The sequence below is a fragment of the Dissoconium aciculare genome (genome assembly GCF_010015565.1).
Source record: "Dissoconium aciculare CBS 342.82 unplaced genomic scaffold K489scaffold_8, whole genome shotgun sequence".
NCBI lineage: Eukaryota > Fungi > Ascomycota > Dothideomycetes > Mycosphaerellales > Dissoconiaceae > Dissoconium > Dissoconium aciculare.
The window spans coordinates 357,090-370,297 of NW_022984958.1; the positions used below are offsets into that span (position 1 = coordinate 357,090).

Here is a 13,208-nt window from a genome sequence, read left to right on the forward strand (position 1 = left end):
CTATCACGTGACTCATGTGTGCATCACATGACCAGAGCTGCTCGGACTTCTCAACATTGCTCCTCAGTGAGCGTCCCCTGTCTGGGGGACGGTATCCCAGGTGGAGCGCTTATTCGACTCTGATCGTGAGGTGATGCTCGCCACATTAATGTGACGTTAAATTTGCGCTACCCCGTACCCCATCATGATCTGCAGTGCTCAATATGGACCCACGATCACTTGGATCATCCAATCTATGGAGGCAATCCTGCCCCCTGTGCAATGATGCCATTCATAGAGGGATCTCAAGAGCGGAAAATGTTCACAAGCGCGGCATGTATAGACGTCAGGGCGACCACGAGTGCGAAACACACGTCGACATGGAATGAATTCGCTTTCCAGAAAATGAAACGCTGCTCATTAATGCTGTTCAGGCATTCCTGAATCTATGTCTATCTGCTATATCGATTTCTATTTCATGAGCATGTGCTCGTTTGCACCAACAAGACTCGAACTGCTCGAGCACTGTACACGCGATGACTCAGCCGAATGGACTCGTCAGGGTTTAGTCAGACGGGTCGTGCTTCAAATGCAATCATGTCAAAGATCCGGGGGCCTCCCATAACGTCTCGGGAAGGGTCCAGCTGCCTGGTTCCTGAAGTGTGAACGAGTCCAAATCGAAGCCGAGCATACCGTCGAAAGGGTTGGCACTGAACAGTCCACACCAGGCGTTGTTCGGGGCGAAGACTTGCTGACCTCCCATCGACGTAGGGATATGCTGATCATGTTGCATCGAGCCCGATGCCGGGTCAGCGCAGACGGCTTGAAAAAACGGCGCTCCAGCACCCGGTAGGAGCTGCTCCATATGGTTGTAGAGACGGAATCCTCCTAGCTGGGAAACGTCCCATACCAGTTTGACGACTTCGTCGAGCTTCTCTCGCCATCGAAATCGAGGATACTCTAGAAGCAGTCGCGCCAGAGCGATGTTTCGAGATGCTTGGTCCGCCGTCATCTCGCCGTGCCAATATGCGTATATAACAACAAGGATCGATATGGTAATACGTTGTACTTGACGCCATGTGGGCCCGAGTCGCGAAGTGACGGGAGCTAGCACGATATCAACTTGCATGCTCTGCGGGCTATTCCGCTTGGCCAACGCGCGCAGCGGCGAGCTGTAGAGCTCTAGATATGTCGCCAGGATGCCCTCGGCTGCGTGAACGCAGATGCAGATTGAGGACAGCCACGTAGTCTTGTCGAAGAGGCCGGGCACTCGGAGTTGTAGCCGACAGCTGCACGTGGGTTTCGGTCAGTGCACGGGTCAAAGATGTGGAAGAATTACTGGGGACCTACCACATCATGTGCACTCGGCCCAGAGGTTCATATGCTGTTCGGAAACTCGTGGCTGCAGCACGGTTCGGACCGAAATCGCTCGCTCGGGCGCTGATCTCGCCGATTTTCGCTTCGAGCTCGAGGATTTGTTCGGGACTTGGGCTGGGAAAACGGTAATAATGGTCGATGAGAAATCCGTTGATTACGACCAGCGATATCAACCGGCTCAGCTCCGGATCCGCCTGCTGAAGAGGGTCAAAAGCCTTGGTTCCTAGCGTGTCGCTTCGGATAAGTGGCTCGGTATTGTAGGTCATTGAGCAGTATCTGGAATATGTTAACGATTGCTGGGTTCACAATGTAGAATTCACTTACTGGTCGGCCATGTAAATCAACATGTAGAGCTGTAATCCCTGAACGCCTTGACGACCATGCTGAAGATGGAGGTCGTGGGCTACCTCCACGGCACGTGTGATTATACCTTGAGCGTAATTGGATGTTCCCATGCGCAGTGCAGACATGTGTTGCATGAGGTATGTCAGACATAGGTCTAGGGTCGCCTGGTCCGCGTGGTGTTCCACCATGCGAATTGAGATATCGAAGTAGAAGCGGGCATTTTCGAACAGCCCTTCATGTGCGGCACCCAGGGAGAAGGCAGCGAAAACGAGTGCAACTGCATCAAAAGGAAGAGTATGAGTCGTAGGTATGCCACTGAGGTGAATGTTTTGAAGCTCGATATTGTGCATGTCGATCGTCGCTTGGAGGTATTCGATGCTGAAGAACTTTGCATCTTGCCAGCTGAGGAATTCGACGCAACTTTTGAGCAAAGCCCAGGTCTGAGACGGCAACAGTGGCCATGCAGGACTTCTATCGCCTGGCTTAAGCAACGGCGCTGATTGATTTGCAGAATCTGCCGACCCTGTTGAAGGTTCTACCAGTGATAAGGTAAGAGTATAGCCTGGTCGAGTCAGTTCGAGCCGAAACGCGACGTGAGGCCACGGAAAGCGTACCGTATTGCTTCTTGAGGACGTCATGCACAAGAAACTTCAGCAGCTCAAACATCTGACCACGCGGAGCTTCGAACAGCGTCGATCTTCCCTCAGGACGTTCATGTGCGCTGCCCGCATTCGTTCTTTCTATCTCGATCGAGGACTTTGCAGACGATTTTCCTGCGGGGCTGCTCTCTGATGGGGTACGACGTTGACGATGCGGTCGTGCTTTGTCTCGCACCTCACACGGTTCGCCTGCAGCGACACATGCTTGACAAGGGAAGGGAGGCGCACATCGTCGGCGTGTGTGCCTGCATCGCTCACAAGCACGTGCCGTCCGCTTGGTGGTGATATTTGCGGACATGCCCAGGCGCTAGATCGACCAACTCCGGAGCTATATTGCTTGTTTAGCTGTGGTTCCTGTGTTTTGTATATCCGCGTGATTGATGTGAAGCGTGGGTGGCCTGGATTCTGCAGGACACAGCAGCGGCAATGCGGAAGGCGGAATAAGAATTCAAGGCTTGGGTGCGGCTCTTCGAGTGAAGGTTCTTGACCAGCTCGTGTTCTTCTCGAATTTATCATTCGGCGGGCATATTGCTTTTGAGCTTGAACGGCTTCGACTATGTGCAAATCGGAGCACATCGGCCATTGTCGCCACGAGCGCAACGTGCTGCACGTTGCGTCCTCGGTGATTCATCATCGGCTCGAGCCGTCAGAGTCCGGCTTACGTGCGCAATGAGCCTCATTGTTCGTCGCGCCTTACGTGCATCGCCATATTGTCACAGTGTATCGCATGGAGATACTGAGAACATCAAGGGGAATGGTAAAGTCGTGGATCTATATCCGCGTTCTGCTTGGTGAAGCTATATCCGCTCGAGCTATATCCGCAAGCGCTTACCACAAACGGCGGAACCCACGCCTCTAGAATGACGCGTCACGTCAGACTGCATCGAACTGCCGTGTTTATTTAAAGATCGACCGGATATGCTTTCGAGCCTCAATTTATGGTGATGATCGTTTTCATGCTTAAAACTGTCATGCAATGGCTGTAACTCATGGCGCTCTCGTTGTTTGCGGATCTGGCCCGGGCGTTGCTCGAGGCATCGCCACGCTATTTGCCGAGCGAGGATTCGAGAAGGTGATCCTCCTGTCGCGCAGTGCGGAACGACTGTCGAAGGAAGCGGAAACTGTCAGATCGAAGAGCGCGACAACCAAGGTCTATGAAATTACAGCAGATTTTGGAAACGCGGAACAAGTCAAAGCGGGACTAGCAAGAGTCGAAGTCGCTTTGGGAGAGACGCCGCTTGACTGTGTATTGTACAATGCAGCTCGGACAGGAAGAAGCGATATTCTCGATTTTTCGCCGGAAGACTTCCAGAGCGATCTTCAGGTACGGGCAGATCCCCTGCCTCGACGAAGGGAGTGATCGTTGATTGACCATACATGTACAGATTGCCATGATTAGTCTTCTCACCATTGCACAATGGGCGATTCCTCAGCTGAAGCAAGCTTCATCTCTTGAAGGCCATACCCCGTCGTTGTTGGTCACAAGTGGAATGTTGGCAAAGGACCCATATCCGGCAATGTTCTCGCTTGCTGCCTCCAAAGCAGGACAATACAGTCTTGTACACTCGCTTCACAAACAATACGAATCAGAAGGAGTGCATTGTGCGGTAATTGTTATAGCTGGGCACGTGTCTGAGAGTTCTGAGGGAACAAATCCGCAAAATATTGCAAAGGAATCGTGGGAACTGTATCGACAGCCGAAAACCGAGGGTAAATTCGAGGTTGTGATTCGGGACCCAGCATTTCTTGAGCACGTGAAGAATAGAGAGAAGTAGTCAAGACAATCACCAACACATGAAACTATCCCATAATTAGCGAAATCGTGTCTGTTCAGGGTGCTGGTCCGATATTTATATGTGAGAGCTTCAGTCAAAGAATGATTCCTCTTCGTTCATCTTCTATTCGACGAATGACACTTTCCTACGATGCTGCGCAATCGAACTTTGATGACCAAGAGACTCAGGCTCGAATCGTGCTGTAGGCGGAACTACCGGAAGACGTACACAACCTATATCCGCTCCTCGCAAGGTGCGAATATAAGAGAGGGAGTCAGTCCTCTTAAATTCATCCAAAGCTCTTTCGAATGGGCATCGGGGGTTGCACCTTTTCCTGATCTTCAAACACACTCCGAACTTCACTCAGTCATGGATTTACCATCCGAAATCAAGACCTCGCATCGCATCACACTCGCACTCCTAGACGAAATTCTAGAGGACTTTGGACTCGATCGTAAACATGGCCTGTCATCGATCAAGCTGATCGGCTCATTGCCATCGAACACTGAGACCAAGAGCGATGATATCATCATGTCACTGATAGGAGCTATTCCATCTCTGGCGAACGCAATAATCGCGACGCAGATCTTTGAAGCCAGAGGAGGTGCGCCTCAGAGTATTGAAATCGACCTTCGCAGAGCGCATAACTATCTTGATCCAGATATCGGAATGACTCCTACACTCAATGATCAAGTGCGTCCTAGAGCTGAGGGAGCTGATTTTTACCCAATTTACTGACTGGGATATCGCAGGAGATCACTCTGGATGTCGTTGCCGGGAATCCGTTCATATCAGGGATATATGAGACGGCTGATAGCCGTCACGTGGTTCCCTCAGCCGTGTATGTCGATCTTGTCTACCGCTGGAGCACATTCTTGCAATGTGCAGTGAACTCGGAAGACGTTGCGAGAGCTATCAAGGGCTGGACGTCGCGAGGTAAGAGGATACGCAACACACTTTCAAACCCACAACTGAAGGTGCAAAAGATCTCGAGAGTGCGGCCGAAGCTGCGGGCTTACCGCTCGCCGTCGTCCAGTCTACAGAATCATGGGCGTCGACAGACCAGGGCAAGCATCTATCAAACCTTCCAATTGTGCCAATCCGCAAGATTGGGACATCCCCATCATCTTCACTCCCTGACCAACCGAGTCGACCATTGGAAGGAATTAAAGTCCTATGCTTGACACACGCAATCGCAGGCCCCTCAGCCGGACGAACACTCGCAGAACATGGAGCTTCCGTGCTTCAGATCATGTACACACACGGCTACGAACATCCCTTCGTCTACACATATGCAAATCTAGGATGCGCCTCTTCGCGTTTGAATCTGAACCGTGATAGCGATCGGAGTCACATGTGGAGACTCGTACGAGAAGCCCACGTGTGGATCGATTCCTATCGCGGTGGAGCACTGGCCAAATTCGGCTTCACAGATGGAAAGCTCCACGAGATCAATCCGAGTTTGATCATTTCCCATGTTCGACTCTATGGAACGACGGGTCCATGGTCGGAGAAAGCGGGATTCGATATGCAAGGCTCTGCTTCGTCGGGTATGATGGCTCTGTGTGGTCAGGGACCTCGGAATCCTGCCTGGCCGCCGGGACAGGTCATCAATGACTACACCACCGGATACTATGGAGCACTAGCTATCCAAGCAGCCATTCTTCGACAAATGAAGGAAGGTGGCGGGTATGTCTTGAGCCCGTCCTTGACGGGCACTGCAATGTCCATCGTGAAGTATTTCAGGACTTCGAGATTTCCTGAGCTTGCTCATATCCAAGGCGGCAAACTACCGCCGCAGGAGCTCACCATGACGACAGGATTGGGAGTCCTCAAGACTTTGCAGCCGCTTCCAGTTCTGACAGGTACTCCACTTCAGTACAGCAAGTCGTTATCTGCTATGGGCTCGGATTTGCCTCTGTTCCCGGGTGGTACGATGACATATGATATCGCGGCCGTACAGCCTTCCAAGAAGGAGGATGTATTGCGTGCTTTCAAGAGTGCAAACGAGAAGAAGACTCGAGAGCTGAAGGACATCTCCGCGAGGTGGACTTTAGCCTAGCCATTCTATGCATGCAAGATTCGGTTGTATTGCAAGGTAGTATGTGTTCACGAGGTAGAAATTGAGCATGAAAATTTACCTTCAGCTGACCTAAAGTGCGACTAATCGTTCCAATGCAATGATATACCGAAGGGCTAACATCAACTGCATAATCAAGTTTAATCCTCACGCATCGCCTGAATTACCAGCACCGCTCTACCGCCCTGGGATCACCGGCGTCCCATAAACGCCTCTAAGTTTCTCCAACGTCTCCTCAGGAACAATCTTCTTCGTAGGCCCCAAATACCACTCATTATCCGCCCCAGGGTTGCCCTCATACTCGACATCATACCCATTCCCCAAGTACGAGAAAATATCACTTTCATCAACATATGTGAGATCAAAGTCCTCGAAGCGCGGATTCTCAAGGACGCGCATGTAGTGCGTCCGGCCCCCGGGCCAAAGAGCAGCCTTCGCGCCCCCCGCGGCGGATTTATACCAGGCGACGCAAGGGCCGCCCTGAGGCATGCGTTCGACGAAAGCGTTGCAGTGGGCGATCCAGTGCTCGATGGCTTTTCTCTTGGGCGTGAGGGAGAGGATCTGTTCTCTCTGCATCTTGTCGATGACCTTGACGATGTAGCGGGTTCGCGGCGTGGAGATGAGGAAGTAGCTCGCCATCAGGGGCGCGTAGGCGAGGGAGGGGTTGAAGTAGTTGGGCATGCCGTCGAGGCTCATGGACATGTATGACGGGGGTGAGTTCCATTCTCGGAATTTCTCACGCATGTCCACCCCGTTGACGAGTTTGGGGTAGCGCGGGATGAAGGATTGGTTGTAGCCGGTGGCTGCGACGACGACGTCGATTTCGTGTTCGACGCCGTCGGCATCTATGAGACCACTCTCCGTAAAGCCTTTTGGTGACTGTAAAAGAAACTCGCTCTTTGGACTGGTTATTGCATCCAGGTAGCCATAGTCGAAAGTCGGGCGTCGGCAGCTCATCTCGAAGTCAGTAGGGAGGATGCACTCGAGGATGTCAGGCCTTGACTTGAGCTTCTGCTGCATATGACTGACGGCTGCTTTCTTGCCCAGTTCAGATACTTGACTGCCATTGACCAGTCCTGTGAGCCCTTTGTAGGCCACTTCATCGACTTGCTTCCGGTAGGCAAGATAGATGTCTGGGTCTTCTAGTAGTTCTTTCTGGGTTTGGTTGTCTATATTGATTAAGATTAGTACTGGAGCGCAATTTTTTACGATGAAGACTCTTACATGCAAAATTGACACCATTTTCTCCCGCCAACGACGCACTGTGTGGTGGTCCGATGTAGTTTTTGTTTCGGTGCCACGTGTACAGCTTCGCAGCATCCTTGAGGAGATATGGTGCAATTTGGACTCCAGTTGCTGTTTCCCTTATCAGTATTTGTGCTTGAAATATAGCGCAATTCTACCTACAGCCATATCCGATCAGCGCAACTCGTTTGCCCTTGAGGTCAGACCCAGCATCCCATTCTCCTGGATGGAGGATCGGGCCCTTGAAGTTTTCAATACCGGCGACGTTGATTCGCGGATCGCTGAGATGGGTCAGCTCAGGTCAGTGAGCCGAACATGGTATACGTACCTGACCGGCCCGTTAAACTCGAGGAACAGATCAACTTTGTCCTGTATCGTCTCTCCGCTAGCATGGTCGAGGATGCTCAACGTCCATTTCACTTCTTCATCAGTCCACGAGGCCCCGATGACTTCGTGTTTGAACTTGATATACTTGTAGAAGTCGTTTTCCCGGGCTACGTCGCTCAGATACTTCTGAATCTCTGCAGCGGCAGGGTAAAACTCGGACCAGACGTTATATCTCCATGTGAACTGATAGGTCGGACCAGGAAGGTCGCATCTTGAGAGGTTTTTTAGTTCTGGGGATCAGATGTCAAGGAGATTCTCCATTTTTCCTGCTTACCTACAGCCGGGGTAGCGATTCGATTGCCACTGCGCCGCCAATCCGTGAGCGACTGATCGAGACCCTCATACATAAATCAAGACCCATCGACATACCACACCACCGACGTCTTCATTCTTGTCATAGACGACGACCTCATAGCTCTCCGCCGGGATATTCTCCGTCAGATGGTGTAAGAAGTCGATCCCACTGATTCCCGCCCCGAGGACACCGATGCGAAGCTTCCTTCTCGTGCCGTAGAAGTCATCGCGGATGGTGACTTTCGGAGGATCGGCCGGGTCGCGATAGAGGAATTTAGGGGTCCATTCGGCGGCTTTTGGGTGGCTTGGGGCGGCTGCGGGGTGGTAGGGGATCTTTTCCAACATGGCGAGAAATTCCTGATGGACAATGTCATATCACACTCAGGCAGGATGAGCGGTATACAGAATGTATCATTATTCGAGGGAAAAGTGTATAGTGCACTTTTGATTCTCTCTCCATATATATAAGACTGCCTAGTCATCTAGTCTAGCGACACTGGCTCGAAAGGCTACTGACTCGCTAAAACCATGTTTCTCTGATTATCTCTCCTCAGTGAGTTCTAAATGTTCGTATAATGTTGTCATTGTATACGAGCCGAGATGGCGCCGCCAGAAGGATGCGTCGGCATGTCCCGAGTTGCCCGAAATGCTAACGAAACCTTCCCAGTTTCCAATGCGCGGCGATCAACTCCCCTCTTTACCATTACTAATGCGCCTTAAATTGACACGCTTTGTCTAATTCGAGCATAATAAAAATCATTCCTGAACAGACATAGAAATAAGAATAAGAAGAGGAAGAGGAAGAAGAGAGAAAGGACACGCGACAATATCAACAACAACAATGAGTGCATTCCTCCTATTCATTGTGCTGATCACAAGTTTCGCCGTATTATTACTCCTCTGGTTTGTGCTATCATCCTGTCTGGGAGATGAGATTCGCGCCGCCTGGTCGTCTCGTGGCCAACGCGAGCACACTTTGCCCACGACCTACGGCCTACAATATGCCCAACTCTTCGCGAACTCCGATCCTCGTCATGGTCTGTCGGAGCAGATCGAGATGGATGCCATGATGGGTGCTCAGAGTCGACAGTTCCACGACGACTGATGGAGATTGTGAAACTCAAACGCAAGATCTCATCAAAGTAAAAATGTCGTGCTCCGCGGATCGCATTCCTCTCCTCTTCTTTTCTTCCGATCAGAATTCGATGTCCTTGCCGGTGAGTTTCCCGCCTTCCTTCTGCGCATCCTGATCGCCCTCGACGGGCGGCAGCGAGAAGGGCTTCAGCACGAATTTCCTGCGACTGACCACGAACGCCAGATCCTCGCCAATGCTGTTCCCCACGCCGGCGCCGCCCTCGCCGCGCTCGGTGATCAGGGGCAATTTGTGGATCCTCGCGAGGCCCTGCGGCTGGTCTTCTCCTCCCTCCTTCGCGCCGTCTGACGGTCGAGGGTGCTCGTCGTATGCGTCCATGAGGTGCGGGAAGGGCGTGAGCTCCAGGACGCCGTCGGCGAGGATCTCCGTCCAGCGGAGGAGACCTGTTGTGCGAGGGTGCAGCTCGAGGGGCAGGGAGAGGATTGCCGTGAGGCGGTCGCTGTTGGAGCGGAGGAGCGAGCGGAGGGAGTGCAGGAATTTCAGTGAGGAAGAGGGATGGCTGGCGGTTGGTGGGTAGAGGGCCGGGCTTAGCATTGATGGGACAATGAGACGGTGGACGATGTTCGGAGGTGAGCTTTTCAGACTCTGGTTGAGCGATGCTATGATTGTCTCGAAGGCGGATCTCGGGTCGATGCGAATGTGGTTGATCTTCGCGTCGGCCGGGACGGTGATGCGTTTCGACAGATCGAACGTGTGGCAGAAGGGCACGGCGGCTTGCGCATCTGTCGCAGCTGGTACGCTTCCTTGTCCAGGCGATGCTACTCTTACCATCAGTTTGCAACTCCTACATTTCGAGGAAACGGATCGGGTGACTGGTAGGGTTTTTTCTTTTCTCTCTACATGTGGCTGTTCTACAAATCGTGCAGCTGGACGCACCTCTTTCGCCGACCTGTCCCAAACGCTCATATCTCCACGCAATCTTCATCTTCTCCTCGTTCGTCTTCGAACCACTCCTACTCCCGCTCTTCTCCACCGCGACATCAGGTAAGTCTCGCACCCAGCCTTCTCCCACCCCGACAACATGTAGCACATGACCCTGGCAAATTCCCTCGGCCGCAAAGTTGCGCAGCAGGACGCTCGAGAATTCTGTATTGCCCGACTCTTCGATCAGAAGACTGGTCCCGAGTGCGAGGCCTGCATGGCCTCCGAGCAGCCCGTCGAGGGAAGAGGTGCCGGTGGAAGTTACGGGATGCGATGTGAGAGGCGATGGGCGGACGCCTGGGAGATTGCCTATGACGGGAGTCTTCTCGGTGGGCGCTGCACGATTCGCGGGCGTGCCGAGGGGGATGTTGCGCTTGCGAAAGGCCATGATAGACCGAACCAAGTCACAGCAATCGCCGAGAGGAGATCAGAGGTTGGAATGCCGAGTGCTGAGTGCTCTATGGACTGTGGGATCAGACTCGCGTGGTGGGGTCTGCCAACATGTCGAGTTCATGACGGAATTTCGCGAAAGTCGAGGCGACGCTCGGACCATATTCGCCATGTCTAATCATCACCGGGCATTGTCCAACACACATGGTCGCCGCTACAACTATCTGTCTAATGACAAGATCCAACATACCTAGGTACTGTACATGCCTTTGCTTGCTGGAAGTATCTCATCTTGATTCTTGGCTCTGAGCGATGCGCGTGGTGCAGGTGGGGCTATCCCTTTCTATCACGTCCTCCAGCCGAGTTCCTCCTGTCAATATACTCTATATTGATGAGGGTCCCGTTCGCTCGCATTTCCGGATGATGCCATTTCTTCTGCCGAAACGACGACGATATCACGTAAGCTGCATGGAGTTTCTCTCAAAACGGCGGATCGATCTTTGCGGTGAAGCATAAGGTGGTCGTGATTAGATATAGTTGGTGCGCGTAGTTTGCCGATCGTGCACCCCTCACACTATTCATCTATCAGCATCATATGTTATCAGGCAGGTGTCCTTCGATCATCCCATACCGCCGAGATAGTCCGCAGCCATCAACAACTCCAAGCACAATTCCGGCGGAATATCCATATCCGGGACATCTCGGGCGTCCTTGTGCTTTTCGTTGTAGTAGAGATATTCGCAGACCTTCTCCAGGACCATTCCACTAGGATTCATTCGATGTTAGTCTGCCTTATCTGGGTTCTGACGGTTGACTGCGAAACGAGGAAGCGGTACTTGATGTTATCGAAGTGACATGTGTTGGTCTGGGATTCTCGAAATCCATCTGTATGGTGTGTCAATCCCTCTTCGTTTGGTGAAGATGTGTGGTTCCCGTACTGGCTGGGTCGAGCATCCTCCGAATGGCTTCGCTGATGTTGGCGGCGGACCGGCGAATCACGTAGGAAAAGTTGTCGGAGGACACCAAGGTGACATATGTCGACAGATCTTCTTGGGTCGCCATGATCGTTGTGTGTTTCGAACTCAATATTCCGTCGACAAGGCCGAAGTGGAAACGCCTCTTGTTGTTGAAGGCGATATGTTGATCGTGGTTCTTGCGTGGCGATTGATCAACACCTGGGCAGGCAGATGCCTGGCGTTTTCGCCGGTCTGTTGTTAGGGTTGCGACTCTTCGTTTCCCAGGTTCACAAGCTCTCGCGATGCGGAATGACAAGCACCTGCACCTCACGAACCACTTCACCATGCCGATACCGATCAACATCTGTCAGTGAGGCCGGTGGCTTAGTTGAATACTCTCTTCCAAGGTTCTCGTTTGTATACCTAGGTAGGCGGTGAACTTGTGCGTAGTCCTAGCAGTACACATGCTACCAGAATACATGGGTCCTCGTCGCGCCGTCACAGCGATATCTCTCCGCGTCTACACTCCGTCGACAACCAGAACCTGGTGTTCTCCGAGGTGCCCAGGTGGCTGCCATCGCCTAGCTAAATTGAGCGCATTCCCATATGATTGATGGGCAGGCGCAAGCTGTGGCTGTACAGTTGCATAAGTACCTAGGTAATCAGCGGTTGGGTGTCTGGGTCGTCCTCCTACGCCGCAAAGTGGGCGCTTGCGCGAGCAGCGGCCCCTCGTGCCTTCCAGTCGACAGTGACTTGTGACGACACGTCTGACAAGCAGGGAAGGCCTCAAATAATTCTCTGCTCCGCCACAGCTCATTCATGACTTAAGATCATCATCATTCTCGCTGACGAGTCTTCCCCAGACCAAACACTACAACCATCGCGCGATCGGGTATCTCCTCTACAGCTTCGTCGCATTTGAAACCGCAGATACACGGCCTCAATACCACAGACTAATCCTCGACTCGCTCATCATGTTCGCCTGCTTCACCTCATGTGCCGGCGCCGGTCGCAAAAAGCGCGTGCTCCCAACCCCACTCGCAGTGAACGAAAAGCGAATCCCGTATCACGATGAGCCCTACAAGACCCGCGGCCAGACCGTCGATGAATTGACCGATCTGTTTCGCTCGACAAGCATCCCGCTCTCACAGCTGGTCGAGGAAGTAGAGGATACCGTCTACGCACAAGGCTGTTGGGACGAGCTTACCGCGCAAGCCTTTCTCGCGGCACTGAGCAATCTCATCCTCGCGGGCGAAGACGCCTCGCCCACCTTCACCCACACCCTAAACAGGGCCATCGACGAGGCCAAAAAGATCGAGGAACTTGCCGTGGACTTTGCAGGAGAACATCCGGTGCTCACCGCCGCAGTGTTGGCGATTCTGGCCCTGGGTGTCCTTTATCTGTTCTGGCCGGCTGCGCTTGACCTCCTTGGGTTCGGCTCCGAGGGAATTATCGCAGGTAGATATGCTCGAAACTTTGTCGTCGTTATTGTACCAGGCTGACTTGTGCCGCAGACTCCTTTGCTGCTCGGTTCTGGCAGAGCTATCTGGGCAACGTCCCCAAGGGGTCTTTCTTCTCATACCTTCAAAGACTTGCCATGACGGTGGGCAAGTAGGGATGATCAAGTTCACGGACCATAGCGAGAAC

At 52.6% G+C, this 13,208-nt stretch overlaps 9 protein-coding genes across 9 annotated transcripts; 4 read left to right on the top strand and 5 right to left on the bottom strand.

Moving 5' to 3' along the window:
* Positions 1 to 574: 574 nt before the first annotated feature.
* On the bottom strand, positions 575 to 2,367 carry K489DRAFT_410954 (uncharacterized protein; the record flags this gene model as incomplete). The annotated part of the gene is made up of 4 exons (XM_033607761.1): positions 575 to 1,268; positions 1,330 to 1,632; positions 1,681 to 2,263; positions 2,316 to 2,367. The coding sequence occupies 4 exons, from the start codon at positions 2,365 to 2,367 to the stop codon at positions 575 to 577; spliced, it is 1,632 nt and encodes a 543-aa protein (XP_033458522.1).
* Positions 2,368 to 3,248: 881 nt separating this feature from the next.
* Positions 3,249 to 4,180, top strand: K489DRAFT_381482 (NAD(P)-binding protein). Its single transcript, XM_033605131.1, has 2 exons — positions 3,249 to 3,684; positions 3,746 to 4,180. Exons 1-2 carry the CDS (start codon positions 3,337 to 3,339, stop codon positions 4,133 to 4,135), a joined length of 738 nt encoding a protein of 245 aa, XP_033458523.1. The 5' UTR covers positions 3,249 to 3,336; the 3' UTR covers positions 4,136 to 4,180.
* Positions 4,181 to 4,504: 324 nt separating this feature from the next.
* K489DRAFT_410955 (CoA-transferase family III) lies at positions 4,505 to 6,197 on the top strand (the record flags this gene model as incomplete). Its single annotated transcript, XM_033607762.1, has 3 exons — positions 4,505 to 4,828; positions 4,888 to 5,071; positions 5,122 to 6,197. 3 exons carry the CDS (start codon positions 4,505 to 4,507, stop codon positions 6,195 to 6,197), a joined length of 1,584 nt encoding a protein of 527 aa, XP_033458524.1.
* A 65-nt stretch (positions 6,198 to 6,262) lies between these two features.
* On the bottom strand, positions 6,263 to 8,150 carry K489DRAFT_381485 (cyclohexanone monooxygenase; the record flags this gene model as incomplete). Its single annotated transcript, XM_033605132.1, has 5 exons — positions 6,263 to 7,384; positions 7,440 to 7,571; positions 7,623 to 7,741; positions 7,789 to 8,058; positions 8,122 to 8,150. Coding segments are annotated over 5 exons (1,542 nt in total), but the record flags the coding sequence as incomplete, so codon positions are not given.
* Positions 7,982 to 8,571, bottom strand: K489DRAFT_381486 (uncharacterized protein). The gene is made up of 2 exons (XM_033605133.1): positions 8,122 to 8,571; positions 7,982 to 8,058 (listed from the first exon to the last, which is right to left on the bottom strand). The coding sequence occupies exon 1, from the start codon at positions 8,484 to 8,486 to the stop codon at positions 8,187 to 8,189; it is 300 nt and encodes a 99-aa protein (XP_033458526.1). The 5' UTR covers positions 8,487 to 8,571; the 3' UTR covers positions 7,982 to 8,058; positions 8,122 to 8,186.
* Positions 8,572 to 8,888: 317 nt separating this feature from the next.
* Positions 8,889 to 9,291, top strand: K489DRAFT_249086 (uncharacterized protein). Its single transcript, XM_033599940.1, has one exon. It carries the CDS (start codon positions 8,983 to 8,985, stop codon positions 9,244 to 9,246), a length of 264 nt encoding a protein of 87 aa, XP_033458527.1. The 5' UTR covers positions 8,889 to 8,982; the 3' UTR covers positions 9,247 to 9,291.
* A 45-nt stretch (positions 9,292 to 9,336) lies between these two features.
* On the bottom strand, positions 9,337 to 10,603 carry K489DRAFT_321766 (PAXNEB-domain-containing protein; the record flags this gene model as incomplete). The annotated part of the gene is made up of 2 exons (XM_033601569.1): positions 9,337 to 10,055; positions 10,150 to 10,603. The coding sequence occupies 2 exons, from the start codon at positions 10,601 to 10,603 to the stop codon at positions 9,337 to 9,339; spliced, it is 1,173 nt and encodes a 390-aa protein (XP_033458528.1).
* Positions 10,604 to 11,158: 555 nt separating this feature from the next.
* K489DRAFT_340604 (POZ domain-containing protein) lies at positions 11,159 to 11,756 on the bottom strand. The gene is made up of 3 exons (XM_033602267.1): positions 11,544 to 11,756; positions 11,442 to 11,490; positions 11,159 to 11,370 (listed from the first exon to the last, which is right to left on the bottom strand). Exons 1-3 carry the CDS (start codon positions 11,665 to 11,667, stop codon positions 11,226 to 11,228), a joined length of 318 nt encoding a protein of 105 aa, XP_033458529.1. The 5' UTR covers positions 11,668 to 11,756; the 3' UTR covers positions 11,159 to 11,225.
* Positions 11,757 to 12,724: 968 nt separating this feature from the next.
* Positions 12,725 to 13,164, top strand: K489DRAFT_305303 (uncharacterized protein; the record flags this gene model as incomplete). Its single annotated transcript, XM_033600535.1, has 2 exons — positions 12,725 to 13,019; positions 13,076 to 13,164. Coding segments are annotated over 2 exons (384 nt in total), but the record flags the coding sequence as incomplete, so codon positions are not given.
* Between the last annotated feature and the right edge of the window lie 44 nt (positions 13,165 to 13,208).

Coding starts and splice junctions, on each gene's coding strand:
- K489DRAFT_381482 (XM_033605131.1), top strand. CDS start 3,337: ATGGCTGTAACTCATGGCGCTCTCGTTGTTTGCGGATCTGGCCCGGGC. Junction 3,685..3,745: donor ACTTCCAGAGCGATCTTCAG/GTACGGGCAGAT, acceptor ATACATGTACAG/ATTGCCATGATTAGTCTTCT.
- K489DRAFT_381486 (XM_033605133.1), bottom strand. CDS start 8,486: ATGTTGGAAAAGATCCCCTACCACCCCGCAGCCGCCCCAAGCCACCCA.
- K489DRAFT_249086 (XM_033599940.1), top strand. CDS start 8,983: ATGAGTGCATTCCTCCTATTCATTGTGCTGATCACAAGTTTCGCCGTA.
- K489DRAFT_340604 (XM_033602267.1), bottom strand. CDS start 11,667: ATGGCGACCCAAGAAGATCTGTCGACATATGTCACCTTGGTGTCCTCC. Junction 11,491..11,543: donor GAGGATGCTCGACCCAGCCA/GTACGGGAACCA, acceptor CACACCATACAG/ATGGATTTCGAGAATCCCAG. Junction 11,371..11,441: donor TGTCACTTCGATAACATCAA/GTACCGCTTCCT, acceptor AATGAATCCTAG/TGGAATGGTCCTGGAGAAGG.